This window comes from Rhinolophus sinicus, linkage group LG03 (genome assembly GCF_036562045.2).
Source record: "Rhinolophus sinicus isolate RSC01 linkage group LG03, ASM3656204v1, whole genome shotgun sequence".
NCBI lineage: Eukaryota > Metazoa > Chordata > Mammalia > Chiroptera > Rhinolophidae > Rhinolophus > Rhinolophus sinicus.
The window spans coordinates 71,586,882-71,614,278 of NC_133753.1; the positions used below are offsets into that span (position 1 = coordinate 71,586,882).

Consider the following 27,397-nt stretch of genomic DNA (forward strand, 5'->3'; position numbering starts at 1 on the left):
TTAGTAGAACAAGCAAGTATTGGAAGAACATACTGTTCTGTGAATATGTAAGTTTGTATGTCTGTGGCTGTAATTGTATTACCTTGTTCTTTGTAGGGTAAGATGTTGAGGCGAGGCCTCCCTTGAAAGACCTTGCAGGCTGCAAGGTCCTGTCATGCAGGGTGTCAGGCAGGGACTCAGCTCCTGCTCCCCACATAAGAACGCAGGACATGGTGAGGCCAAAAAGGAACACTCACAGAGCCATAGATAGGGGAGTCATACCGCTATACTCCATGCCTCTCTGCAATCCTCACTTGCTAGCTCAGCCACCATCTTCTTGCTAACTCCCATTTGCTGCTAGCGTAGGCCAGGCAGTTATATTAGTGGCCAATGGCTCACTGGTTATAGCTGACAGCCAACTAGCCACAGCTGATAGCCATCCAATCACAGTTGATGGCCATTTACTACCTGAGCCAGCACCTTTCCACGTGAGGCCGAGAGCCTGGAAACCATTCCTGGCTCTGTCCCCACACTCCATCCTTACAGGGTCTCACCTCACAATCTATGCGACAACAAGGGGCTCTGTGCAAGGAGCCTGGAGGTGAATGCAATATCCTGGGACTTCCTGGGCTTCGTAGGGTACCACCAGTCTCCCCGGACACAGCCAGGGTTTCTCAGGTCACCATCAGTCCTTCTGGGCACAGCCAGACTTCCTGGGCTTCTTAGGGTACCGTCAGTGTCTCCCCAGTCACAGCCAGGGCTTCTCAGGGCACTGCCACTATCCCTGGGCACAGCCAGACTCCTGGACTCAGCCAGGGTTCTCAGGGCACTGCCACTCTCTCTGGGTCTCTCAGGGTACTGTGCTGGAACAACAGCGATTCACAGTCAAGATGCTTATATATTCTCGATGGTGGCCAGTCAAGACACAAAAGGAATCTGCCAGTTCCAATACATGGTGGTAAGTTCCCAAGCAAACAGTCAAGCAATCCATTAAATTAGGGATAGAAGGCAATTCCCCATAGTCCATAGTCATTCGCCAGGGCTGTCCTGGGGGTGAGGGACAACCTTGACCTCACCCTCATCTCCCATGGAGGACTCAGCAAGTGTTTCCTCCTGGGACAAGTCCCGCATCCGGGCTGCCTCAGCAAGAACTTCCCAGCCCACACGGCCAAAACGACCTTCGCTTTCTCCAGCCTATGCTGGTTGGAGAACTGTCCACGTCTTCCCACCCCTCCATGGGGGTCCAGCTCTCCAGCAGCTGCTCCTCCTGGTCTTCCTGAGACTGAGTGTTCATACGTACAAACTGCTCCACCACCCTTTGGAGAGCTTTGGTCGGCACTGTACCCTGCTCGCTGCACCCATTTGTCATTCAGGGTGACGGGCAGGGTCTCTACTCCCGCTCCCCACATAAGAATGTAGGATATGGTGAGGCCAAAAAGGAACACCCACGGAGGCATAGATAGGGGAGTCATGTCACTATATTCTCGCTAGCACCTGGGTTGTTGACACAGGAGGCAGGAGCCACATGATCCGCAACCCGCCGTCCACTTCTCTCTGCCAACCAACCTCACTTGCTAACTGCAATCCACCCTGCCAGCCACCATCTTCTTGCTGGCCCCCATTTGGTGCTAGCGTGGCCACAGCAGTTATATTAGTGGCCAATGGCTCACTGGTTACAGCTGACGGCCAACTAGCCACAGCTGATGGCCATCCAATCACAGTTGATGGCCATTTACTACCTGAGCCAGCACCTTTCCACGTGAGGATGAGAGCCTGGAAACTGCACTCCTGGCTCTGTCCCCACAGTCCTTATCAGCTTACATCCTGCTCTCCACATCTCCCCCTTCTCTTTTTTGCTTAAGCTGCAGTTTATGAGTCTCCTATATCATATCGGAAAATAGATTTAAACCAAAATAAAATAGATTTAGGCCTTGTCTGTCGAAAGTGTCATGAATGTAATAGTAATTGTTATAGTACCCTTTCAGGGCACAAAACCTTTATGTTGATACTTACTGAAAAGAATAGATGGAGACCTGATGTTATCACATCAAGAATTACTCACATCATTGAATATAGCCACAGAGGCAGAAGCTCTCCTAGCCAGGGGGAAGGTGGGGATCTATGTCCACCTCTATCAACCCCGTGAGTATTTAGATGACCCTTATGCGACTGTGGCTGTCTTAGATTGTTCCTTCCTTGAGGAGTCTTACCCATCATTCACTAACCAGCCATCTTTTTGGGGTCAAGTTCTCCAGATGGCCCCTATGAAGCTGTGTCTGTCATAGGTTGTTCCTTCCTTGAGGAATCTTACCTGTCATTGACTAACCAGACATCCTTTTGGGGCCAAACAGGGAAATGTAAGGTGTAAGCACAAGGTGAAGTAAAGTCCCTGAAAGGATCAGTCTCACAGACTCTTATTTTTATTAGGAGGGCTAGGCATGAGACTCTCTGTACTGAGTATTTGTAAGGTTTTATACCCTGCGGCTGTATCTGTATTATCTTGTTCTTTCTGGGGGAAGATGCTGAGGCAAGCCCTCTCTGGATGACCTTGCAGGCTTCAAGGACCTTGTCAGCTACATCCTGTTCTTGACATCTCCCCCTTTTCTTTTTGTTTTTGAAATATGAAAAACACAGACCTTGTAGATTTTTTATTCATTGTCTGTCGGAGGGCTGGTTGTCCACTTCTGAGGACTAAACAAAATAAACATAAAACAATAAACAGAATAGCAATAGCACCCGCAAACCTTCCACCTAAAGTCTTTATCCAATTGACAGGGTTTAAAGTAGAAAGTCCTTTTGTAGCTGCAGAAAGTATCTCCTCTCCAGGGAGGAGTTGAAGCTTGGCGTTAGACATCTGGTCAACTTCTTGTTGTAGTTGTGAAATGTCCACAGTGAGATTGGGCATATGTCCCAGGAGATAGGCTCATACTTCAGACCAAGGGATACGAGGTTGATTATAAGAGAAAGGGGTTACACAATAGGTAGATATATTCCAATCACATTTTAAAGTAATCATAGTATGGAGATTTTTTAATTGATCACCAAGAAATACAACAGTAGTTTCTAAGTCAGCTAATCTAACATTAATTTTTTCTGATCTACCTTAACTTGTTGATTCCAAGATTTACTAGTATTTTCATGCCATTTTTGTACAAATTTAGTGGTCTGTACTGTTTGGTGTAGAGTTATTCCAGAAATGGCAGCTACAGTGGCTATAGCAATTATTCCCATAATAGCTGCAATTAAAAGTCCAATAAATCTTTTGGTTCTTCCCGCGGTTGACTGTCAGGCTGGTCTTCGGTGCGTTGTTTATGATATGGTTTAATATACCCACTGGGCACCCACAAAGGATGTTCTTCCGGTCCTGGAGAAACACAAGCATAACCTCACCCCCATGTTAACAAGGTTCCTAACTGTGATTGATTAGTTTGAATATCTTTCCACCAAATGGGCACATTCTCCAAGGCTTTAGGACTATGGAGATTGTTAAAATGTCTTTCTGTAGCTTTGTGCTAAGGTGTGGTTCTGTGCTAGAACCAGAAGAATTAAAAAAATTTAAAGTAGACATAGCTGTTGTTAATTGTATCTGTGGGGGGTCCCTATTTCTCCCCCTTTTTGTTTTTGTAATTGTTTTGTTAATGTGGAATTAGCACGTCGAACAATGGCTTGACCCTGTGTGTGTTCACAGAACTTTGTAAACTTTGTACTGTTATAAGCAGGGCCATTGTCCATTTTGATCACTTGAGGGAGCCCCATGATAGAAAAACAGGTAAGTAAATGGCGGCAGGATGTTTGCAGGGAATTGGACAAGCGCCAGCTGCCAGGTATCTGAGTTTTGGAATAGTCAATGTTGTGGGTTTTGGGTATAGGGTACAATTATAGCCTGGGAGTGTCTCCCCCTCTTTCTCTAGCCTGGAAAACACCCCTTTGCAAAGCAGAGCATGTAGGGATAGGGACCAGAGGAGGCCGGGAGCAGGCGCAAGGGGACGTTTGGTGTCCAAGATCGGGGCAGCAGCTCGGGGTAGGTAGCTTGTGGCAGCACTCCACAAGAGAGCTTAGCAAAGGCCCCAAGGAGGTCGGCCTAAGGGTAAGACTCATCCTCTGTATCAGAGTCCTGAGGGCCGGAGGTTTCGGGAAGGTCATAACATTTTTGTTCCTCATCCTGAAGCTCTTTTTCCTAATCGAGCAATAACTGTTTATCTCGTACTGGCGGCACCGAGGGAAAGCCAGAGTGCTTCAACGCCTCATACCCCTCCACTGCATGGTGTAAGACCTGAGAGAGTCCTCCCTGTGTTGAGGGGGATGGTAACCTTGAAACCTTCCTTGAGGGGTCAAGTGACTCCTTCACTAAGTTCCAAAGCACAAAGGTGGGGATGGGAAACTTAGAGGGACCTTCAGCTGTGAAGCGGTCACGGAGCTGCTGCCCCACTCTCTCCCATGTAGCGGAATTGACCGTGCCCTCTTCGGGGAACCAAGGGCATGTCTCCTGTATAAAAGACAGGAATTCCATTACCTGGCCTGAGCGAATACTACAGCCACGAGCCTTAAGCATAGCCTTTAGCATTTGCGCAAAGACGTCCCTTTCTTTGGGCCCATGCTATCCCATGTTTTACTCCCAATTAAACTTAACTTGCTCCCCTCCTCTCTATATAACCTCAAGGGGAGTCTCCTCACCTGCTCGGGTGGGCGCTACACCGTTTCTTCTTCCCATACTCAGGTCCCTGTTCAGACGCCACTTGCCGTGACCCGCACGGCCAGGAGGGCTAGGCCTGAGGGGGAAGGGTGGGAGATTAAGAAAGACACAGAGACAGGAAAGCTGGGATCAGATGTCCACTGTCCACGGATGGTGGAGCAGTGGAGCAGTTTTTATTTCACACACGGTTTTTACAGTCTTAGAACAATTGCCTATACAGCTAGTATTAGTAGAACAAGCAAGTATTGGAAGAACATACTGTTCTGTGAATATGTAAGTTTGTATGCCTGTGACTGTAATTTGTGTTATCTTGTTCTTTCTAGGGGAAGAAGTTGAGGCGAGGCTTCCCTTGAATGACCTTGCAGGCTGCAAGGTCCTCATCAGCTTACATTCTGCTCTCCACTTTTCTCATAAATATCCCTTCCTTTCATTTTGAATTTGGATTTATGCCTGAATCAGTGCTTCCTGAATAGCTCCTTTTTTAGGTCTCAAACACTTGTTTGTCTCCTCTCACTTTGGCCTTTTATTTTTAGGTTAATGTGACCCAGAGAAATATAATACACACTTACTATACATTTTATATTTTTGACCATTTGGTACGTGCTGTGTACCAGTGCTCACAAGTGCAGCAAATGCACACACACACAGCACCTGGGTCTGTACCCTTTACAGGTCAAAACCTGTGAGGAAAGCAGAAAGAGATATAAACAAACCAAGGTTAGGGGCAGGACAGCACCCCAGGCAGGGTTTAATGCGACCTAGAGCCTGGGCCCTCTTGTTGAACAGATCACAAGATAATGCTGTGGTCTGAGGAGGCCTGTTGAGCCTGGCAGGACAGACTCCTCTCTGGGCCATTGGTGAGATTAAAGTGACTGGGGGTTCACGTGATTATGCAGAACGTTGGTTGCTGAGCTTGAATTCAGAATAAAGTCTGTCGTGTAGTTCTGAAGCTTGTCACCCTGACTAAGGTAGGGAGGGTCTGTAAACTGTCCTTGCTTGTCACATAACAGTACATTTCTTTGGTGTCAGGAATCTTTATATATACTACTTTATATATACTATATATATACTTTATATATACTTTATATATACTCTTCCCCACATGGTGCTGGAAAAACACTACAGAAGATTGAGCCTGTCGCCCAATTTTCATTTTGTTGATATATTGCAGCTCATCTTCTTTCAGTTTGCATACACTTACTTTACACAGAGACCATTGAAATTACTAACTGTTTGCACTTTCTGAGATATAACGATGTTCTAATGTTGACGTTTGTGTAAACTGGATTGCATTTGGGGTGTTAGAAAAACAAGGCTTTCAGCAATCAACTTGGCTAGATATTTCCTGGAGCTGATTTTTACCTATGACTGATCTTACCCATCACTTAAAATCATGCTTTCGATGTTGCAGTTGTTCACAGTCTTCATTATCAAGATCACTAAAATTTACTTTACTTCACACTGTTGTTATCTTTGGTAAAAATACGGATGAATAAGAATAGTAATAATAATATCAGTAATAACAATATGGATGATAGAATAAAACATTTATTTGGTACTGGTTTTCGTGCTTTATACATATTACTTTTTTCTTTATGTACACTGTCTTTACTGTTATGCCCCTCGTACTAGAACAGTTCTGATACATAGTTGATCCTCAAGAAACATTTCTTACATAAATGAGATAGAAACAGGTTGGGAAAGGGTGGTTGGGTCATGGTAAGGGGTAAAATGGCAACCTGGAAAATTAGAGTTTAGGAGAATGGAAACAGGTGGAGGACTCCAATAGCTAAGCAAGGACCATTGATTTGTGATATTACTGTGAGGCTGGTTAAACTTGTAAAAGTGGGGAGAGGTAATTGCTGAATTTATACAAAAACATTATACAGTGTCATTCTGTCACAGAACTTTTAAGCTGGTAAAAGTAGGGAGAGGAAATAGCTGAACTATTACAAAAACATCACATTATGTAATTCTGTTTCCAGGAATTTTCATCTTGGGTGGAGACTTTCTGGTTACCGGAATTGCTTGGATCCGGGAATTATTTTGATCCAGTATTGAAAACAAGGGAGTGTCAGTCTCATCCCCACCCCTTGTCAGTGTGGAGAATCCACTAATTCTATAGGCCTGAGCATTTTCTTTTCTCCATCTGGGCCTAGATCTAGACCTGTTATGTTCTCCCCAGTCCTGTAACCTCCAGGTTTGCAGTGTTGCGACGGTTGCCCTGTTTCCTTTGTCCAGGAAACAACTCAGACACAGGCTTAATTTTATTCTGGGGTTGCACGATCTAAGGTTTAACATTTTCTCTTTTTAAACCTCAGGGTTTGCTGCACACACAACCCGGAAACGGGGTTGCAGACAGATGGGTGGAGCTGGGGGCGGTTCCCTCCCACTTCTAGTCCTCTTCCCACATAGGCTTCCTTGCCTGAAAACCGGGATCTGCGGGAATGGGTACAGAGAAGAAATGCTGGATGCCCTCCTTACCCGTCCCTGCGTCGGGGTTGGCGTGTGGGATACGGGAAATGATCCGGCGCTGGCAAGAACTCAGATTAGGTTTAGAGTCCAGCCTCCCGCGATTGGAAAGGGGTGTGTCACCGTGGAGATGGGGCGGGCCCGCGTGCTCGGCTACCATTGGCTGGGACTCCCGGGCTGGGGAAAGACACTGCACTCGTCAAACAGCGCTCTAACGGTGCGGACCAGCCTCGGCGACAGCAGCTCAAGTCATCCGAGCAGAACCTCGCGGAGAAGGGCCGGCTCATCGACAGGGCGTCCGCGGGACCATGGAGAACCGGTGAGGCGGCCTCCAGGGTTGGGGAATCCCGGAGGCCCCTGGGGAGCGGAAATGGCTGTCACCGTGCCCTGGAAACCTGGCATTCTGGGCGGGAGAGGGAGCGAGTGCCCTGAAGATGCAGAAAGGCCTGGCGCGGAGCCCGGTGTCTGGAACAAGGCGGCACAGCAATGGGGCGGTCAGCGCCGGCAGGGGCGCAAGTGGGAATCAGTTGGGGTGGCGCCACCGGAGCAGGACAGGGACGGGATAGTACAGTGTAGTCTACTCGAAAAAGGAACCGGTATGTGTGTATGTTCACGCGGGCGTGTTTGGGGTGCGTGTAGAGGGAGACATACCCCACCCCCCCAACACACACACACACACACAGGGTCTTCCCACCCCATAGCTCTTCACAGATTCCATTCTAGAGTCTTGGTAAAGCCCTGAGGTACTTTGATGACCATATCTAGAGTCCCTCCTTCAGAGAAGAGGTTGCTCACGTCCGGGGCAACACCTCTCCCCTCCTAATTGGAGGTCCAATAAACTTGGGCTGGAGTGTCCAAGGAGAAAAGGCAATCCTTATTCAGTGAACTGAGCAACAGACCCTGCCCACTCCCCCCCTCCCCAACCCCACCTCACAGCTTTGAAAACCCTTCTCTCTGCGTTGGTCCAGGATATGGCAGTCCATGTGTCCTGTGTGGGGACCACTGGCTTTTGCATGCTCAGGGATCCAGGGTGTTCCTGGGGGACTGATGGCCAATGAGGACTTCATATGAGCTGTGGCTAGATATGCTAGGTGTCCAGGGCTTCACAGTGCTTTCTTTTCCTTTGCGCGTCTTTGGGGATGCTATTTGATTAACTTTTCTTACCACTTTACTGCTTCTCTTCTCCATGTCCGGTGGCCCCTACCCTTGTCTCTTACCCAGCTATTTTCCTGAGGGTAGCCCACTGTATTGTATTGCAGAGTCATCTGGTTTCAAAGGCTCTGCTTTTGAAAGAAAGGATTTCCTCTGCAAGCTGGGTAGTTGTGTTCAGCTCTGTCACAACTCCAGTTGCAGTTCTCAATTTTTTCTCACTTCAATCTTTGGTCTTTCCAGATGAATTTGAGATAATTGGTCTGGACTTGTGAGAAAACTTCTAGGTTTCTTTTTGGGCATATACAGGTTCTGGGTATGTGCATGTCCTAAGGTCTCTGAAGGTCAAAGAACTTTGAAGAGAAGGGAAGATGGGAGAAGGCAGGGAGAACACAGCAGAGGAGAAAGTGAAAGAAAGACTCAAGAGCTGTGGGGCTAAATGAACCATGATTTGTGGAGTCATAGGACTTTGCAACTTATTAGCAACAAGTTTTAAATAATTTTAAAACCAAGCCTATAAGATAGGGGGGCTCTTTACCTTCTTTGATTTGATTATTTCGACTGTCCTTCTGTAGACTCTGTGGCCCCTTCCTCTCTAAATCTTTGTCATAAGGACAGCCATCAACCCTGACAGTGGTAGTAAAACTGGAGTTGGGGCTGGTGGTGGAAACATAGACGTCATTAACTTTGTCAGGCTCTGGAATAAATTTTTTGGGGAAGGAGGTCCTGAGTTTAATATCAATCCATAGGTATAAAGACCTTGTCAGTGATGTTTTGGGATAGCTGGAAAAAATTTCATTTCAGACTTTCAATGGGTCTGATTCAGAAAGAGGAGTGGATGGGTTGGTGGGTGAGCTTAGTGTGGCCTCTCCTGAACAAGAGGAACCTCCCCTCTGGAGCAGGTCGTTGGCCAGCTTCTCCATCCCCTGCCACCTCGGAATACCTGCCAGCCTGTCTGCACTAAAGGTCATTGTTCTATGATTCCCTTGGGATGGGAGCAAGACTCACCATGACTGTTCTTTTTTCCTAGATTCACATATGAAGATTGTAAGAACACTGCAGAGTGGCTCCTGTCCCACACCAAGCACCGACCTCAAGTGGCAGTGATCTGTGGTTCTGGGTTAGGAGGCCTGACTAATAAATTAACTCAGACGCAGGCCTTTGACTACAGTGAGATACCAAACTTTCCCCAAAGTACAGGTACTGGCAGGAGGGGAGAGGGATGGGACTGAGGGGTACTGATGGGATTCTGATGGGAGGGCAGTGCTTCTGTGCCCAGACCTGGTTATCCTCTGTAGCACTGGACTAAAAACAACTGTTGTAGGAGAGGGATAAAGACCAGTGCCAACCAGAATGACTTAAAGAAATTTCCCTTCTAGAATTCCCCTTCTAGATAGGTGGCCTGTGTCCCTAGTGGTATTATTCGATGTCATATTTCTTATGCTTTAATACTCAGGGCTCCTTAATCTCTATAATGCCTCCCCTATACACACCAGGATCACTACACACTCACACACCCATCTCATTACTATGACTCTGCAGCTTAAATGGAAAAAGCAGTGCCTATAACCTCCCACGACAAAGTCGGGCCTCCCCTGACCTACGTCCTCCTGCCTTTTCCCTGCTCTAGCTCCATCCTAGGATAAGGACCACGCTACTGCACAGCAACAGATGAACATACAGACTACTGCATTCTTGCAAATAATGCGCAAATACACAGACCTGATACACTGACCCTTTGGATCGGGGAAAGGGCAGATGTCCCCTAGGCACAGGGGAGCTCTGAGGATTATGTATCCAGTATCCCAATAGCAGCTGGAAAGATCTACAGCTAAAGTTTGGAAAGGGGCCAGAGACACAGTGGCAAGCAAAGGGCAAAGGTAGTTTATTTGCTTTACTTATTAATTTCTCAGGTAATAAACTTACCTTGGTTAATTTTATACATCTTTGGACTTCTACTTTACTTCCTCTTTTCCCTGGAGAGTTATGACTTTTCTCAGTTTTTTCAGTTTCTTCGAAGCAAGACTGGGAGGCCAGAGCAGGGAAGTGGAATGGGGGTTGGAGAAGGAAATACTGAAAAGAGAGAGGGAGAGCCAAGTTTTCTAAGGGAGATAGCAGTGATATCACCTCCACCTGCCCTTGTAGCCCTGATGAGAAGGGCGCTACACTAAGTGATAGCAAATTAATTTTTTTAAGCTTTATCATCTTATTGTTTTTACTCTCTTTAGGTTTCCAAACTGTGTCCCTATTACTAGTAATTTTTTATTTTAAATAAACTCCTATATCTCTGAGTATCTCTCAGCTCTTCCTCTTGGTCCATTTCCCAGAGCATCCATTCCTTGAAGGCTAGGTTGGCCATGCCCGTTAGAGGAGAAATATCAGAGAAGGGAAATAGTAATGATGGTTATGTCTGCGGGGAGTCCCCTTTGCACTCCTGTGCCCCTGCGTGCTTCATCTTGGGCTTGTAATCCCACAGGACTGTATGTGGGTCATACTGGAAGAGCCTTGTATGGCTCCAAACTCAGCCCTTTTCCCTTGCTCAGCAGCCTCTTTAGGAAGCAGAATAGACCATGAACTCCCTTTCGGGAGTGAGGACGCATTCAGTTTAGTTAAGGTAATAGATAAGAATACACATCTTGAGAATTTTGGAAAGTCTGCAAAAGGGTCTATAATTACTGCATTCATTAGTACTCACTCACTCCATATTTTTTTTACTTTGAGCTCTTGCAGTTTGGCCTCTCATTCATTTGAAATGACTTTAGAAAGCCTTTCCTTCTTTCCTTTGATATATGTTCACTTTGAACATGTTTACCCCCATCGCGCTAATCTCGGGATGTCCTTATACACTTACTTGTAAGTTTCTGATTAATTTCTGTATCCACCAGACTTAAACTTTCTGAAAGTGGAGATAACAATGTCTTCTTTTGCCTAATGACACCCTCCCACGTGAAGCATAGTGAGCTGGCTCACAGTAGGTTCTCAATGGGTATGTGTTATAGGAAAACATCATGCCATTCATTTCCCTTTCTTTCTTTGTATTCAGTGCCAGGTCACGCTGGTCGACTGGTGTTTGGGTTCCTGAATGGCAAAGCCTGTGTGATGATGCAGGGCCGGTTCCACATGTATGAAGGCTACCCACTCTGGAAGGTAAATAGGGGCATAAGCCTGGTTGCATGTGGAAGAAGGGGAGGGGGCGGCGAGCTCTCCTACTTTATTGCCGAACTACCTGGGCTGTGCAGATTTTTGGTCCCCTCCGTTCATGATGTAGATCATGCATATCTGCGTGGCGGACTGATGCAATTTCAAAGAACACTTTCTGATGTGTCATCGTTTGCTTCTAAGGTGACCTTCCCAGTGAGGGTGTTCCACCTTCTGGGTGTGCACACCCTGGTGGTCACCAATGCAGCTGGAGGGCTCAACCCCAAGTTTGAGGTGGGAGACATCATGTTGATCCGCGATCACATCAACCTACCTGGTTTTGGGGGCGAGAATGCTCTCATAGGGCCCAATGATGAGAGGTACGTGTTTGCTCCTTTGTTTGTAGATGGGGGATTAAAGCCTTGTTTGGGAGTTAGGAGTGGGCTCATTGTATGCGATTCATCTGAGAGAAGCCACCCTGTGACCTAGGTTTGGAGTTCGTTTTCCTGCCATGTCTGACGCCTACGACCGGGAGATGAGGCAGAAGGCTCACAGTGTCTGGAAACAAATGAAGGAGCAGAGAGAGCTACAGGAAGGCACCTACGTTGTGTTGGCAGGCCCCAACTTTGAGACTGTGGCAGAGTGTCGTATGCTGAAAATGCTGGGTGCAGATGCTGTCGGTGAGAAGGGGGATGTGCCAGAGGGACGCTTGAAGCGGGAGGGATCTGGTAAAACAGAGAGGGAAGGAGTAAAAGATTGCCGACGTGATAGTGGGTTCAGAGAGGATCGGACATAAGGGAAGACTAAATTAAACTTATTTCTAGAAAGATATCACGGTGGTGAGGTTTGGTGTGTTGTAGCATCAAGGACTTTAACAGGTGTCCTGCTGATGTCCTATCCGTCATTTGATAACTGTCTAAGGATTATTCTACCAAACATCATAACCACCTTCTGTACCTCTGGCTGGAAATGGGACTACATCATTAGAACTGACTTCAAAATTACCACAATCAGATACGGAAATAAAGCATCGCAATGGTAATATTTACAGGAAATGTGTAAGGCCCGCTGAAGCCCTACTCTTTTAAGCAATATAGAACAGTCTAAGCTTGACACTAATTTATCTGCTTCTTTGGTTGTGTTTTGAGATGCCAAATTGCCAATGAGGTGATGAATAGCAATTGGGCTAAGAGGTGAGCAAAAGAGCCATTTGAGGATGCTGACCCTTGGTTTCCTCTTTCTCCCCACCAGGCATGAGTACAGTACCAGAAGTTATAGTGGCAAGGCACTGTGGACTTCGAGTCTTTGGCTTCTCCCTCATCACTAACAAGGTCGTCACGGATTATGAAAGCCGAGAGAAAGCCAACCACTTGGAAGTACTAGAGGCCGGGAAGCAAGCTGCACAGAAACTGGAACAGTTTGTCTCCATTCTGATGGCTAGCATTCCTGACCCTGCTCCTTAACCAGCCCTGGGATTGTCTGGCCTCTCCCTTATGGGATCCAAGCAGCTGCTTGCTGTCTAGTTTGGCCCCTTGCTGGGGTCATGTGCCTCTGCCTTCAGCTAGTAGCAGAAAAGAGGAAAATTCCCGTCCTTCACTTTCCACCCACTTCCACCACACTTTTCTGGTGCTGAGTCCTCTTGCTCAATTGTCTTTTCAAAACAGTTTCCACTGCCCTTCTTTCACAAGAGCCGGAGCCCAAACCAAGCCCTACTACACGTCTATGATATTCACAGGATTTCCTATGTGCTGTTGAACTTGACACGTTAGTAGTTTCTGCTAGCTTTTTGAGATAATGCTGTCACATTCCAGGGGGTTCAGTGCAGCCTCCCCAAAGTATGAGAAACCATACAAGGACCAGCCCAATATTTCTTGTACTTTGATATTATCATACCTGTATTTTTAGAATAAAGAGAAAGATGAAATAATTTCTTCATTTTTGTGTCATTTGGCAGAGGGCTGCTTATAGGCCGTGATTGGCATGAAAGGCTGCGAGACCATAGTCTTGTGTGACTATCTGCTTCCCAGACAAGTAGCTAAGAACTGAGATGAGGTCATGTATGAATTCAGGAAAGAATGAAGAAAAGACAAGATGATAAAAGATACAGATGTTACAAGATGATAAGGAAGGAAGGGCTAGCTTTGGGCACGTGATAGCTGCTTCCCTCAGACCAGTCTTGTCTCTCTGTCCCTTGCCTTCTGATTGTTTCGCTCCCTGTCTACTCTCTCCTGAATATCTGTATCAGTTCATGGATCTTCATTTCTGTTCCTTCTATTCCATTGTTGCTAGTTCCTTCTTGTGCCCGAATTATATTTCCTCTTGATTTCCCTCTCTCCACTACTCTAACGTCTTCCATAATTGATGGCAACTATACAAGGTCGGACAATTAAATTTACGAACTCATCCTAGAAAAAGTGCTACATACCTCATTGCTGAATATCACTATGGTCAGCTTCTAAGTACTCTCCTTGGGTAGCTATGCATCAACGTCTGTGCCTAATCCACTCTTCAAAGCAATTTGGGAACTCTTTTCCTGGAATGACCATCAGAGTTGTCATCATAGTACCCTGATGCCCTTAATGTCATTAAAATGTCTTCCTTTCCATATTTCCTTTTTCTTCAGGTAAGGAAAGAAGTCATTGGGATCCAGATCAGTTGAGTAGGGAGCGTGTTCCAGTACAGTTATGTGTTTACTGGCTAAAAACTTCCTCACAGACAATGCCGTGTGAGCTGGTGTATTGTGATGCAAGAGCCATGAATTGGTGGTGAAAACTTCAGCTTGTCTAACTTTTTCATGCAGTCCTTTCGGCACTTCCAAATACTAAACTTGGTTAACTGTTTCTCTAGTTGGTGCAAATTCATAATGAATAATCCCTCTGATACCAAAAACAGTTAGCAACATCGTTGCAACAAGTTCTTGAACTTAATTGTCAGAACTTATACCCTCCTTCACTCCATTCTGACAGTGCAGTGGCAAATACCCCTTTATGTGCTGCCAGCCACTTCACTGCTGAGTAGAGTCCTGCCAACCCCAGGCAACCTGTGACATTGACTCCTACTCAAGCTTCTTCTCTTGGAGCACTACCTTTCCCCCTGTTGCTTCTGTTCTGGTTCTAGTCTTTCTTTCACTTTTGCTGGGTCAGAACTTCCCTGTGATGCAGCAGCCAACATGGCCCTTTTTTGGCTCACCGCACTATTTGGGCTCCACTTGCATTCAGCAGGCTGGCGTGTTTGAAAACCACACTACCCTCCCAGGCCTATTTGCCTTTGTAGAAAGGGTGGTACTGGATGAGCCTCTAGTAGAGGTGACATTTCAATTATTAGTAGTATAATATGGAAGAGGCATTTTGGATGGAAAGCTTTTGAAATCTTTCAAATCATCCTTGATAACTGACCTACGTTAGCTGAGCCCACCACAAAGAAAAAGCATCCTGGAATGGCCCTGTCACCACTCTTCCTTTCATCAGTTCTTGTACCTCCACCCAGCTCTAAAACCCTACCTGGCTCTTTAGGCAGTCTGTAACAGCTGTCATTTGTCTCTCAGAGAGCTGGTGTAGAGGAAAGCGCTGTACATCTTCTAGATATATACGCAACTGTAACTTGTTCATCTAATGAGATGTTTATAGACATTTCTTTTTAATCAAGTTATTGAATGTCTATATAACACTTTGCCTAAGATAATAATGTTGAACTGAGAGCCTAAAAATGGTATTTTCTCAAGTGCCCTGCAATCTTAAGAGAGATACATTTATAAAACCATTATCTATTACTATAATGCGGTATAAAATAGGTACAAGTCACATGTGATGGGAGCCCAAAGGACGAACTGATTGTATACATGGACCATGAGGATTGGTTGTTTAGGTAAAGTTGTATAGAAAACTTTGAGCTTGGCCTTAAAGGATGGAAGGGAGGAAGAGGTTTTCATATCAGGGCGAGAAAAGCACAGAGCTATGAAAAGCACTAGGCATGTTCATGGGTCATTGTTACAACAGGTGTGACCAGAATAGAGGACATGGAGGGCTCTAATGAGACATTGGCAGACAGGTTTTTGGAGGTCAAAGGAGGACTGCATTTGGTGCCTAGATTTCTTACCCCCTGAGTTGCCTCTTGGTGAGAAGGATCAGGCATCAGAATGGTGCCACCTGAAAAACATCGGACAAGACTTGAATATTTAAGGGCATTTTTAGATTTAGTAAATGGGTTTGCACATTTACTTTGCAGAGGGTGTTGAGTTTCATGATAGAACCCTACAAGTAGCTTCATGGAGATTATGCATTTGATGTCCTAATGCAGTAGTCTAATTCCTTGGTTCTAAACTGAAGTAGAAAAAGTAGGACTTACCTACTTTATGTGTATATACATATATCAAGTGTACATATTACTATATTCATATTACAGCATTAAATATACCCCCATGGTGACGAAAGAAAATTGTACATTTTTTATAATACAAACCAAGAGGTGTAACAAGGAAAGTAGCTATGGGTAAGTAATAGTCATTTAATTATAGGTGATAAGTATTAATTCTAAGTTAATTCACTAGAATCCTAGGTTTGAGGGAGTATATGGCATGTGGAGAGAAAACATGAACACAGTGTCTGCAATTTCTTTTTAAAAACAGCTTTACTATACTATAAAGAAAGAAAAAACAAAACAAAAAAAGCTTTACTGAGATGCAATTCACATATAATAAAATGTACACATTTAAAGTGTGTAATTCAATGGTTTTGAGTATATTCACAGATAAGTGCAATCACCGCCACAGTCAATTTTAGAACATTTTCATCACATCAAAAGGAAATCTTGTACCTTTTAGCTGTCACTCTGCTTCCCCCAACAGCCCAACCCACCACTAATCTACTTTCTGTCTCTATAGATTGAATTATTTTGGACTTTCATATGAATGGAAAAATACATGGAATCATGTGGACTTTTGTTACTGGTTTCTTTCACTTAGCATAATGTTTTCAAGTTTCATCCAAGATGTAGTATGTATCAGTACTTCCTTTGTATGACCAAATAATATTCCCGTGTATGGATAAACCACATTTCATTTGTCAAAGACGTCCAGTTTCAAAGTGCCAAACAACCCACCTAAACTGAATGTATCAGTTTAGGTGAGCCTGAGAAGAAAAGCACAAAGTCCAGGGAGATAGGTCTGGGAGGGCCACCTAGAGAAGGCTAGTTCTCCTGATGAGACTGTGATGAGACTGTTCTCCAGAGGGGCCTGCAGAATGCCTGCAAAATGGGTTGTTTTTCCTGAATCTCATGATAGGTGTCAAAACACACTTTCCATCAAGTTAGGCTTTCTTCCCTGGCCCTGTCACAGTCATCTCTATTAACGTTAATAATGTTTATTAATCATGTACTTCAAATAGAACACTGTCCTAAAAACCATACCATAAATTGGTAATAAGACAAAATGCTTGCAATCTAGATGGGAGACAGGATATATGCATAAAAGGAAAAACAAGGCTGAATTAGTTGTGCCCTCTATGCCTACTTTTAATCTTTTTATATGTTATATTGTCATTGTTTAGAATCGGCTTTCTCCACTGAACTGTAAGAGGGACTAACTTTTTGGAAAAAGACTACAATAATGTGTGAAAAATCACATATGCTTAAGTGCCAATGATGGCTTGTGCTATAGGAATTCGGAGGAGAGAACCATCACTGGATGGGGAGTGGGAAAGGGATTGGTGAGACTTGAGTTAAGTTTTACAGGAAAGAGAGGTGAAGAGGAAGGGGCAGAAGGCACTACATGCAGGCAAATTCAGGAAATGTTTAATCATTTAAAGATTGAAATGGTTAAATTGAAGAAATCATGAATGGGAGCAGTGGGAGGTAAGGTGCAGAGGGACCAGATTGTTTTGGGCTCTGATTCCAGGCTGAGGAGTAAGAATCTTATTCTCGAGGTCAGATGGCCAGCCATCGAAGGCTTTTAAACTAAGGACTGATAGGTGAAAATCACACGGTAGTGTTTTGATGGATTGAAGTTTAACTAGAAGTAGGAAGGCTTGTTTTGATGGTAGAATTACTTTCACCCCCAACTAGCTGTATTGAATAGCACAATTGGTGGCAAGTACTTATTTGTTAACCAGGTTGAGGTCTTTTGTAGTGTTTAAAAGAATATGCTGTTATAAAATAAAATGTAAAGTCAAAAGTGAAAGAATTTAGAAATGAAAATATATATTTAAGTCAAATTAGTAGTTTTCTCTTTGTTTAGATAAAATTTTGAATAGGTGATGTAATCACATAGCTAAAAAATTAAGCAACATTAAATGTATACAGTGAGAAATTTTGCCTTCATCCTGTCTTCCATTTGCCTTTTCTTCCCCACCACACTGGTAACCACTTTCATTAGTTTCTTGTGTGTTCTTCCAGGATTTAAAAGTATATAAACAAATAAAAGTACATATTCTTATTTTTTCTCCTCTTATTATTAAACATAGAAGTTATCATGTTATATGTACTGTTCTGCATCTTGCTATTTTATTTTATCTTGATATATCTTAGAAATCTTTTCACATTAATAAATTAGTGTGCTTTCTTGATGAATTAGATCAATGCTTTCCAGGATACATGGATACATGTCTGTCTCCTCAGATTTTTCAGAAGCAAAGGAAGAACACAGTCTTCAAATATTTTTTAGCCAATTCCCATTTTGTTTGTTGATTACTAATAGAAATAGAGACAGAGATCATGTCACTCGCTGCCATCTTTAAAGCAAATGGGGGGAATAGAACCGTTCATTCTGTGCTTTGCTTTCTGTATAAATTTATTTGGCTTAGATTTGCATTGCCTTTTTTCTTGTAAATAGGCCTCTGCTTTTCATTATTACCTTTTGTTTCTAAGCGACACCTTTGAACAAACATTGGCTAACTGCCTGGTTTTTCTGTCATTGTAAATTTGGATTTTAATAAAAAGGAAAAATTTGCTGTCTGTAATTTTTTTTGCCACATTTTAAATTTTGGACTAAATTTGATTTGATATTGTTTGGGATTAATCTGCTTTTATGTTCTTGTTTTAGGTCAAAGAACCCGCACTATTCCATCTGGCTTTCACTTTCACTTCCCTTCTGAGTTTGTTCATTTTAGGAAGCTTACTTTATCGTGCTTGCCAGTCTCTTTTCTTCTTGTTCTCTTTCTCTGCTTCTGTTATTCATGTTTTTTGTGCCATTTTCTTGTCAGCTACTTGATTCCAACCTTAGTCTTTCCTTTTCCTATTTTATTTTGAACTCTTTCTACCTGAGCTCCTGCTATAATTTTATAATAAAAGAGTAGTAGGAATACAATACTACTTTACATATAGCCCAACCTGTTCTAGTTCTATCAAGTGTCCTTTTTACCCATCAAAGGTTGTCTAAGGTCAATTCAAGTTCACAGTATTAATCCCCACTGCTCCGCCTCCCCCTCCCCCAAATAATAATAACATATAGCTACCACCATTGTTAGTATCCCACTAAATCCATCAAAGTATGAAAATAATTTAATTTCCATAGGGGATAAAGTTGATATTTGGCACAGTGGTTGTTTTAGGTATGTTTGTTTTGGAGGTGGGATGGTTCTCACTCGGGACATCCATAGATAGGATGTTCAGGGGCTTCATGGATCCTGTGAAGCCCCTGAAATGCAAGAGTATGTGTGTGTCTGAATTTTCAGGGATAGGAGAAAGTTCTTAGGTTTCCTTGGATGCTCACTCTACCATCTCTACCTCCTTCCTCACAAATGTATAAAAACCATTCATTTAAAGACACAAAAAACAAAGATGGGATTGTGGTAATAGTAATTTTCTGCCAATCTTCCTTTTTTTTTTTCCTTTCCCTAAATTTTCCATTCTTTCTGGATGTCCAGCTTCCAAAATATTTTCTATCTACTGACACTTCACTTTAGGATTACTGTATGGCTGGTGTAAGGGCTTGTTAGCAGGACTCCCAAGGATCTTTGTTATGTTTCCACAATACTGGGTTTAGTAATGTTCTCAGACCAGAATATACTAGCCTGGACAGAATAAAAGAGGTGCCTAAGAGAACCTAACTGTATCCCGCAGTAGTATTGTGCATTGTATAACCCTTAGACACATGAGGTACCTTTGCTCAAGGAGGGTCTCTGTACTTGCTTATGAGTACAACTAGGGTAGACTGAGAGACACTGTTATATTTGCATGGAGTCTAATATGGTTGTCACTTATTTAGAGTTTTCAGTAATGATGCAGGTGTTGGAGTCAAGATGTTTGTATTTCTGTGTGAATTGGAAAATTTTTTCATCTCTGAGTGAACTGACTTTATTCTGTCCTTTTCAGACAAATAGCCCTGTTTGATTTATTCAAGTGATGTCTATGTCAGGTGTTGCCATCAATCTGTACCTAATATTTACATTTTTCAATATAGTGTCCGCTCAGCTTGCCATAACATTTACTTGACAACCTTGCATCGCATTTATCTCTGTCCATTTTTTCTCCATTTATTTTTAACTTTGTCCTTTTGATAATCAGATATATTAAGACTTAAATAGAAATGCTGATGTTTTGTGTGTGTTTGTGTGTGCGTATACATATACAATGCAAAAACCAAAATTATCAACTTGTAAACTCTTGTCTGCCTATGAAACCTTGAGGAAGCTGGAAGCTTTTCAATGTCTGAGATAAGGCACCTGTCAAGTGTATATTTCTAGGCTGCTGAGCAAAGAGAAATGAACACATGAGGAAGGTGTATTTTTCTGTTTACTTACAACTGTTCTAGAGATTGGGGATACACAGAAAAACATGATAATGTTCCTGCCTTTATAAGGTTTACATTAAATTAGCGGAGTCAGACTATAAATAAATATAAATGTAAAAAAAACGCTATGATAATAAGTGTTAAGAAAAAATAATCAAAGTAAAGGAATGGAAAGTAATAGAGGAAAGAAAAGCAAGTTAAAACGACAATGAGATACCATTTCACACTCACTGGAATGTCTATAATAGATAAAACAATTATTAACAAATGTTGGCAAGGACACAGAGGACTAAGAACCCACACCCATTGCTGGTGGGAATGTAAAATGGTGTAGCCACTTTAGAAAACAGTTTGGTGGTTTCAGTATAATACGTGAAGTATAATACTACTAGATGACCCAGCAATTTCACTTTTAGGTATCTACCAAGAGAAATCAAAACATATCCACACAAAGACATACACACAAATGTTCACGGCAACATTACTCATAAAAACCCCAAACTGGAAACAACTGGTGAATGGATAGACAAAGGTATATCCATACAATGGAATACTGTTCAGCAACAAAAGGGGACAAAATACTGATACCTGCTATGTCATGGCTTAACTTCAAAGACATGCTAAGTAAAATAATCCAGACATGAAAGAATGTGCATCCTATGATTCTATTTATATGAAATGTCCAGAAGAAGCAAACTTATAGCAAGTAGATTACTGGTTTCCTGGGACTCAGGGTGGAAATGGAGATTAATGTAAAGGGGCATAAGGGATCTTATTTGCGGGGGGGGTGGTGGTGGTGAAAATGTTCCCAAACTGATCTATGGTAATGGTTGCAACACTGAGTAAAGTTACTAAAAATCATTGAATTGTCCATTTGAAACAGGTGAATCTTATGGTACATAAAATATACCTCAGTAAGGCAATGAAAAAGAAAGTAATAAAGGAGTGGGTGATTTCAAATCGGCTGTCAGGGAAGGCTGTCCTGAGGAGCTAGCATTTGAACAGAGGCCTGAATAAATGAGGGAGTGAGCAATGCAATGATTATGGAAGAGTGTTCAAACAGAGTGTTCAAACAGTTAGCATAAAGGTTCTGAGAGGAACTTAGGAATTTAGCAACAGAAAGAAGACGAGTGTTATTAGAGTAGAGGGAACAGGAATAGTGGCGGGACCTAAGTTTGGAGATGTAGGCAGGTGTTGTAGGTCATGGTAAGAACATTGAGTATTATTTTGAGCATGAAAGGAGGCCACTGAAAGGATTTTTAACTGATTTACCTTAAACCAAAAAAAGGCCTCACTGCTTTGTAGACAATCAACAGTATGAGGCAAAATGGAAGAAGGGAGATCAAATAGGAGACCACTGCAGTAGAAGTTGGCTTTGGCTTGGACCAGTGGTAGTGATGGAGGTGGTGAGAAGAGGTCAGATTCTGGAGATATTTTGAAGGTATAGCAGATATGACTTGGAAATAGGGTATGAGAAAAAGAAGAATCACGCATATTCCTAAGTTTTTGGCCTGACATATGAGGTGAATGGAGTTGCCATTTCCTGAGATGAAACCCTTAAGGGAGGAGCAGTTTTGGCAGATGATCAAGAGTTTGCTTTTACAGCTGTAAAAGTTTAGAAAGTCCCTGCTGACCTTCACAAGTTGTCTCAGTGCAGCAACAAGGATGATACTTTGATTGGAATGGACACCAAAAAAAATGAGAGATAAGGAAGCAGAGACAGCATGTACAAAAAACCCCCTTGAGAAATTTTGCTACATAGGAAATGGTGGCTGGAGAAAGGCTGTGGAATCAAGGGAAGGGACATTTATTTTCACTTTTTTGATGGAAAACATTTTTAAATGGAAAGGAACCAGCTAGGACTTGGGTGTGATATGAAGGAGGAGAGAAGATGGAAGTTAAATGGGACAAGTTTAATTGATAAAGTACCCTAAGTCATGCTTATAGTTCAGTTACAACTGCGCTGTGCGATAAGGACACTTGATAATGAAAGGAAGTGAGTCCACATTGGGAGCTTAGCTTTGACTTGATAGTGGTGCATAAGAGGGTAGCAGAACTAGGAAATAAAGAAATTGCTTGGCAAAGTGGTCTCTTCAGGATAATGATGACTGTTATATACACTTCAAAGATATTACAGGGAACGTTCTCCTTCCTTCCCAGAACCTCAATGAGGGGAGGAGTTTGAGGCGGGATAGTGGGGAGGGTGGCTAGGTTAGGGAGAGTAGGGAACTATGACTGACCCCAGACAAAAGTGGCAACAATTAACAAGCAGGAAGGGCAACCCTTTAGTTCAGCAATTGAGAAATCTGCAGCAGCATACTGGGAGGAATTCACCAGGATATTGAGGCACTGTCTCAGAGAGGATGGGAGGGGGAAGGATTACACAGGAACTTTGAGGAAGAAGTGGTTTATGGGTAGAAGCCTTTCCCAGAGGTTCATTCGGTGGTGAGAGCCATTTGTTCTGGGAGAGCAGTTTAGAAGGAGTATGTTTTGTGTGGGCAGTAGTTTATGAGTAAAGCGTTTGTCAGGGAGAAGTTTATGGGACTAGTGATAAACACGGGAGCGCTTGTTGAGAAATGCGGTTTGTAGGGGTTTGTTTTGAGGGGTGGTGAGGGAGGTGTTTTGTACAGTGAGAGAGGCCATAGGAGCGAAAGGAAGAGTCCTTGTTGTGGCCTTTCAAGTAATATATATATATATATATATATATATATATATATATATATGCATACATACACACACGCATATATATATATACACATATATATAATTAAAATCTTATGATTATAAAACAATACATATTTGGTGGCCGGTTCGCTCAGTGGTTGGAGTGCAGTGCTTATAACACCAAGATTGACGGTTCCATTTCCACATGGACCAGTGAGCTGCGCCCTCCACAACTAGAGTGAAAACAATGACTTGACTTGGAGCTGATGGGTCCTGGAAAAACACACTGTTCCCCAATATTCCCCAATAAAAAAATAAAAAATAAAAATAAATTAAAACAATACATATTAAAGTAGAACAATTGGACAATATAAAGAACAGCAACAAAAATAGAACAAAAAAGAGGGCCTTTGTTCCCTCACTGTTACCAGTTTGGTGTACTTACTATGGATTCAATATGTTTTAGAAATTTTTAATGTCTACTTTGTCCTCAACTTTTTACTTTGAAAATTGTCAAGCTCATAAAAAAGTTGAAAGAATAGTGTGATGAACACTAGTATACAAGGTGCGATCAACAAATACGGTGAGTACTTAAATAAAAAAAATTATTACAGTAAAAGACACATTGCCATCAACCCTCCTCAAAATACTCCCCCTCTCTTCAAACACACTTATCCCACCATTCTTGCCACTTTCTGAAGCAGTTCTGGAAGTCCTCTTTCGTGAGTGTCTTTAGTTGCACTGCCATGGCTGCTTCGATGTCCTGAATTGATTCAAAATGTTTTCCTTTCACGGTTATTTTGACTTTAGGAAAGAGCCAGAAGTCGCACAGTCCCATATCCTGTAAATAAAGTGGATGAGAACACACTGTAATGTTTTTATGTGACAGAAATTGCCGTACCAGAAGTGATGTGTGACACAGAGTGTTGTCATGGATGGAGGATGAAATAAAGACACTCACGAGAAAGGACTTCCAGAACTGCTTCAGAAAGTGGCAAGAACGATGGGATAAGTGTGTTTGAAGTGAGGGGGATTAATGGCAATGTATGTTTTACTGTAATAATTTTTAAAAATTTAAATATTCACCGCATTTTGTGATCATACCTCATACATACTTTCTACCTAAGTCATCAATTGTTAATATCTTGCCACATGCACACTTCCTTCTTTTTCCTGAGCCATTTGAAAGTAAGTTGTTGCAGACATCATGTCAGTTCACTTTTAAATACATTGGCATGCATCTCTAAGAATAAGGACATTCCCCTACATAACATTACCATGATCTCACTTAAGAAGATTGATATTAATTCAGTAACATCTGCATATGTCCCACCACAGATTATAAGTACTTTTTCTTTTCTTATTTCTCCAGCTCTCATCTTTGAAGGCAGAACCTCAATCATTTTACCTGGCCAGCTAGACCAAGGCAACTCTACGCTGGAGAAGGTAGAAAAGAAACTGGCCAGGAGCGTGGGTCCGCAGGAGCCTGTCAGAAGGGCCTCTCTCAGAGTCCAGGACTCTTTCTTTCCCCTGAGCTCATCTCAGCTGCTCTCCTGGCTATGGGCTAGTGCTTTGTTTTGCAGTCCCTCCCTCCCTCCTCCTTGCTCTCCTTTCCTCCCTTCTTCTCTCTTTCACCAAATCTTACTGTGCGCTAATCAATCTTATTTGCACTTCACAAAAAGCTAACTTCTGCACCAGGGTCTGCTGACTCAAGTGAACTTGGTCTCTGATCTCAAGAAAGTACAGAAAAGACAGTTTCTCTTTGGTGAGTGATGCCTTTTCTTGGCTCTGTAACCTGCCTTTAGGAGCATCATGCCCATAGGACTGGCTTGTCCATCTGGTGACCTTACTGGGGAATATGGGCTTCTCATAGAGAAAAAAGCTCTACTTCTTAGACTGCTAGTTGCCCTGATTATGATCATTACCTGACCAGAGCATCAGACACAGTTTCATGACAAGAAAGCAAGCCCCTACACCTTAAAATTTTAGCTTAATTGCTCTCCCATGGGATGATTTTTGTGCAGGAAAATATCTGATTTGCAGATTGAGGGGCACGTGTGTCTACTTTCTTGATGTAAGTTTTGTTTATTTATTTTTGTTTGAAGCCGTTGTTGGCTAGTCTTTCAAGATTGTTCCTAGATGTAAGAATGTAAACTCGGAGGTCTCTGAGTTTAATGTTAACATTTTAGAAATCTTAATGAAAACCACAAATTTACTCTGAATAAGACTACAACATGCTAACTGGAACTCCTAATCTATCACAAGAGTGGAAGAGCACAAAGAACCCACAGTTTCTAGTTTTGGGGACCAAAATTCAGGCTTAGGGAAGAATAGCGATTCTGGCATCCTCACAACTAAAAATCAATTAATCAAACTGCATCCTGACTCTTTTCTCTTAACCTTAATTTGATTTGTTATCATTTATCACAGATAGTTTTGCAAGCTCCCTTTAATCCTATCTTGGAACAAGGTGGAATACGAAAGAATACAAACCAACAAGCATGCTAATATATTTTAAGAAGGAGATTGGGCAGCTTGGAGATTAGAAAGGGAAATTCTAAATTTTCAGCATTGCTTCCTTATAAACCACCACTGTTCAGGGACAAAATGCTAACTCGGTCCTTAATTCTGAGTCAGAAATGTTTCCCCACCCTAATTTTGGCCTGAGTGAACATTACTCACCAGCTCTGCTCAGCAGGCAAAACATCTCCATGGTTTGGCCTCCCACTTAAGTCAGGGAAAGAATGTGTGGGGCAGGTTTATTTCCGAATGCACGTATTTTCAATGTAGCTCTTTACTAAAAATTTACGGTATTATTTTGGGATTGATTGGTGTGAGTCCATCCTGTGAGTTGGGATGCAGAGACAAAATGAAGTGTGGAGTTGAGAACAGGACTCAGTGTGGCTTGGGTAATTGTGCTGCTTCCACCTCCTGAAGCCCTTCCTGGGTGGCCATCTGGTTTTTCTGGATGCCTTTGTTATCTCATCTCAGTCTAAGCAAGACAAATAATTGTAACTTAACAAATGTAGCTGAGTCTATGCTTCAAAGCATCAATAGTTCAAGTATCTAGTACAGTCTTTTTATGAGGCTATGAGACTGACCTTCTTTGTTGAAGACACAAATTCTGGCCTGTAGTTTATAGCAGAGCCTGTAGGCAAACGTTAGAGTGAAACAAAAACTATGTGTAGGTGACAGAGCCTTAAAATGCCCGTACTTAATTTATATCTGATAACTTTCCAATGTGAAAGGTTATGAAGAATCCTAATAAGAATAATGCAACTTACAGGGAAATTTGGTTGTTTCTTTGGCATGCAAAACCAGCTAACTAAACCATTTCAAAAATATTTTTAGACAAAATGTCTCTAAAGAGAATTGCTAAGCCTATTTCAAAGAAGCCAATGAATGTTACTTACGCCAATTCATAAAGATGGATGAACATAACTTTTACAGAGGATACAATCCAGAAGATGAGTGAGATGGCATCTTTCCTAGCAGAGGGGTAGGCTGTGAAATGACAGAGAACTTGGTAAAGAGATTCATAGGTTAGATGTGGTTTGGGGAATTTCCTTCTGCAGACTTTGTTGGAGTCTAGAACTTCCTATTGCACCAGTGTGGGATGGTTGTTGTCTGTTTTATTGATCATATGTTATTAACAAAACTCCTCTACCTCTAGTGATGCTGCCAAAATCACTCAATTAGAAACAAAATGACATAGTTGTGATAACTCCCCCAGAGGATCATCTACCAGGCTATGCAGGACCTGGACAGTTAAAGGGGATAAAAGGATTATAACAGTGAAAGATCTGGCAGAAGTTAGGACTGAGTTCTGTGGATTGTGAGCAGGTTTGTGTGAGTTCATCTTACAAATGTGAGTTGTTCTGATGCTTAATAATAACTAAAAATATCCATCTTAATTATGCAAGGTTATTTTTGGCATCAATGGTAACCAATTGTTCTCTAGATCCATGAGGAAATGACTTCAACTGAACACACTGTCAGGGGCAAAGCAGACAGTGTAAGAGAAGGAACAATGGTGGGAGTCAGTACGTCAGTGTCCAATTTCTGTTCTGGCCTTAGGCAAGTCACTTAACATCTGAAGGCCTCAAGTTTATGGTAAAGCAAAAGAAATAATTCTAGTTCTTGCCTGGTAGACAGTTGTGAGGGTCATATGAGGTCATTTATATGAAAATAAACTAAAATGTAAAGCCATCTATTTAGGTCCCTAGAAAGCCTAAACAATACTTTTGTATAGATTTGGAGGAAAAGCCCCTTTTCTGGGTGAGGTCAATTCTGTACCAGTTTGTATAATTTGGTGAGCAGAGCATGGGTTAGGTTTCAGTCTCTACTTATCCACTTGGCTGGCCATGCTTGAGCAGAGCATAACCCTCAGAACTGCTTCTGTAAGGAGGTGTTCACTGTTAAGATGTTTACTGAATATCTTTAACAGGCTAGATCCCTTTGGTTTGGTGGGTCAAGGTAAACCGATGCTATATTCTGCACACAATTGAGCACACTGGGATCCTAACGGAGGTCAGTATTTAGACACCATCTCAAATAATATGTGAAAAAATGCATCCCGC

General features: G+C 42.5%; 1 protein-coding gene and 1 long non-coding RNA gene across 2 annotated transcripts; one reads left to right on the forward strand and one right to left on the reverse strand.

The window, feature by feature from the left end:
• Nucleotides 1–2,612: 2,612 nt before the first annotated feature.
• LOC109438554 (uncharacterized) lies at nucleotides 2,613–4,896 on the reverse strand. The gene is made up of 2 exons (XR_002136402.2): nucleotides 4,654–4,896; nucleotides 2,613–3,343 (listed from the first exon to the last, which is right to left on the reverse strand). It is a non-coding gene; the product is annotated as an uncharacterized LOC109438554 (long non-coding RNA).
• Nucleotides 4,897–7,130: 2,234 nt separating this feature from the next.
• LOC109438553 (purine nucleoside phosphorylase) lies at nucleotides 7,131–16,029 on the forward strand. The gene is made up of 6 exons (XM_074327952.1): nucleotides 7,131–7,463; nucleotides 9,324–9,493; nucleotides 11,337–11,440; nucleotides 11,636–11,811; nucleotides 11,921–12,111; nucleotides 12,683–16,029. The coding sequence occupies exons 1-6, from the start codon at nucleotides 7,453–7,455 to the stop codon at nucleotides 12,892–12,894; spliced, it is 864 nt and encodes a 287-aa protein (XP_074184053.1). The 5' UTR covers nucleotides 7,131–7,452; the 3' UTR covers nucleotides 12,895–16,029.
• Nucleotides 16,030–27,397: the final 11,368 nt, after the last annotated feature.

Coding starts and splice junctions, on each gene's coding strand:
- LOC109438553 (XM_074327952.1), top strand. Junction 11,441..11,635: donor AAGGCTACCCACTCTGGAAG/GTAAATAGGGGC, acceptor TTTGCTTCTAAG/GTGACCTTCCCAGTGAGGGT. Junction 11,812..11,920: donor ATAGGGCCCAATGATGAGAG/GTACGTGTTTGC, acceptor CCTGTGACCTAG/GTTTGGAGTTCGTTTTCCTG.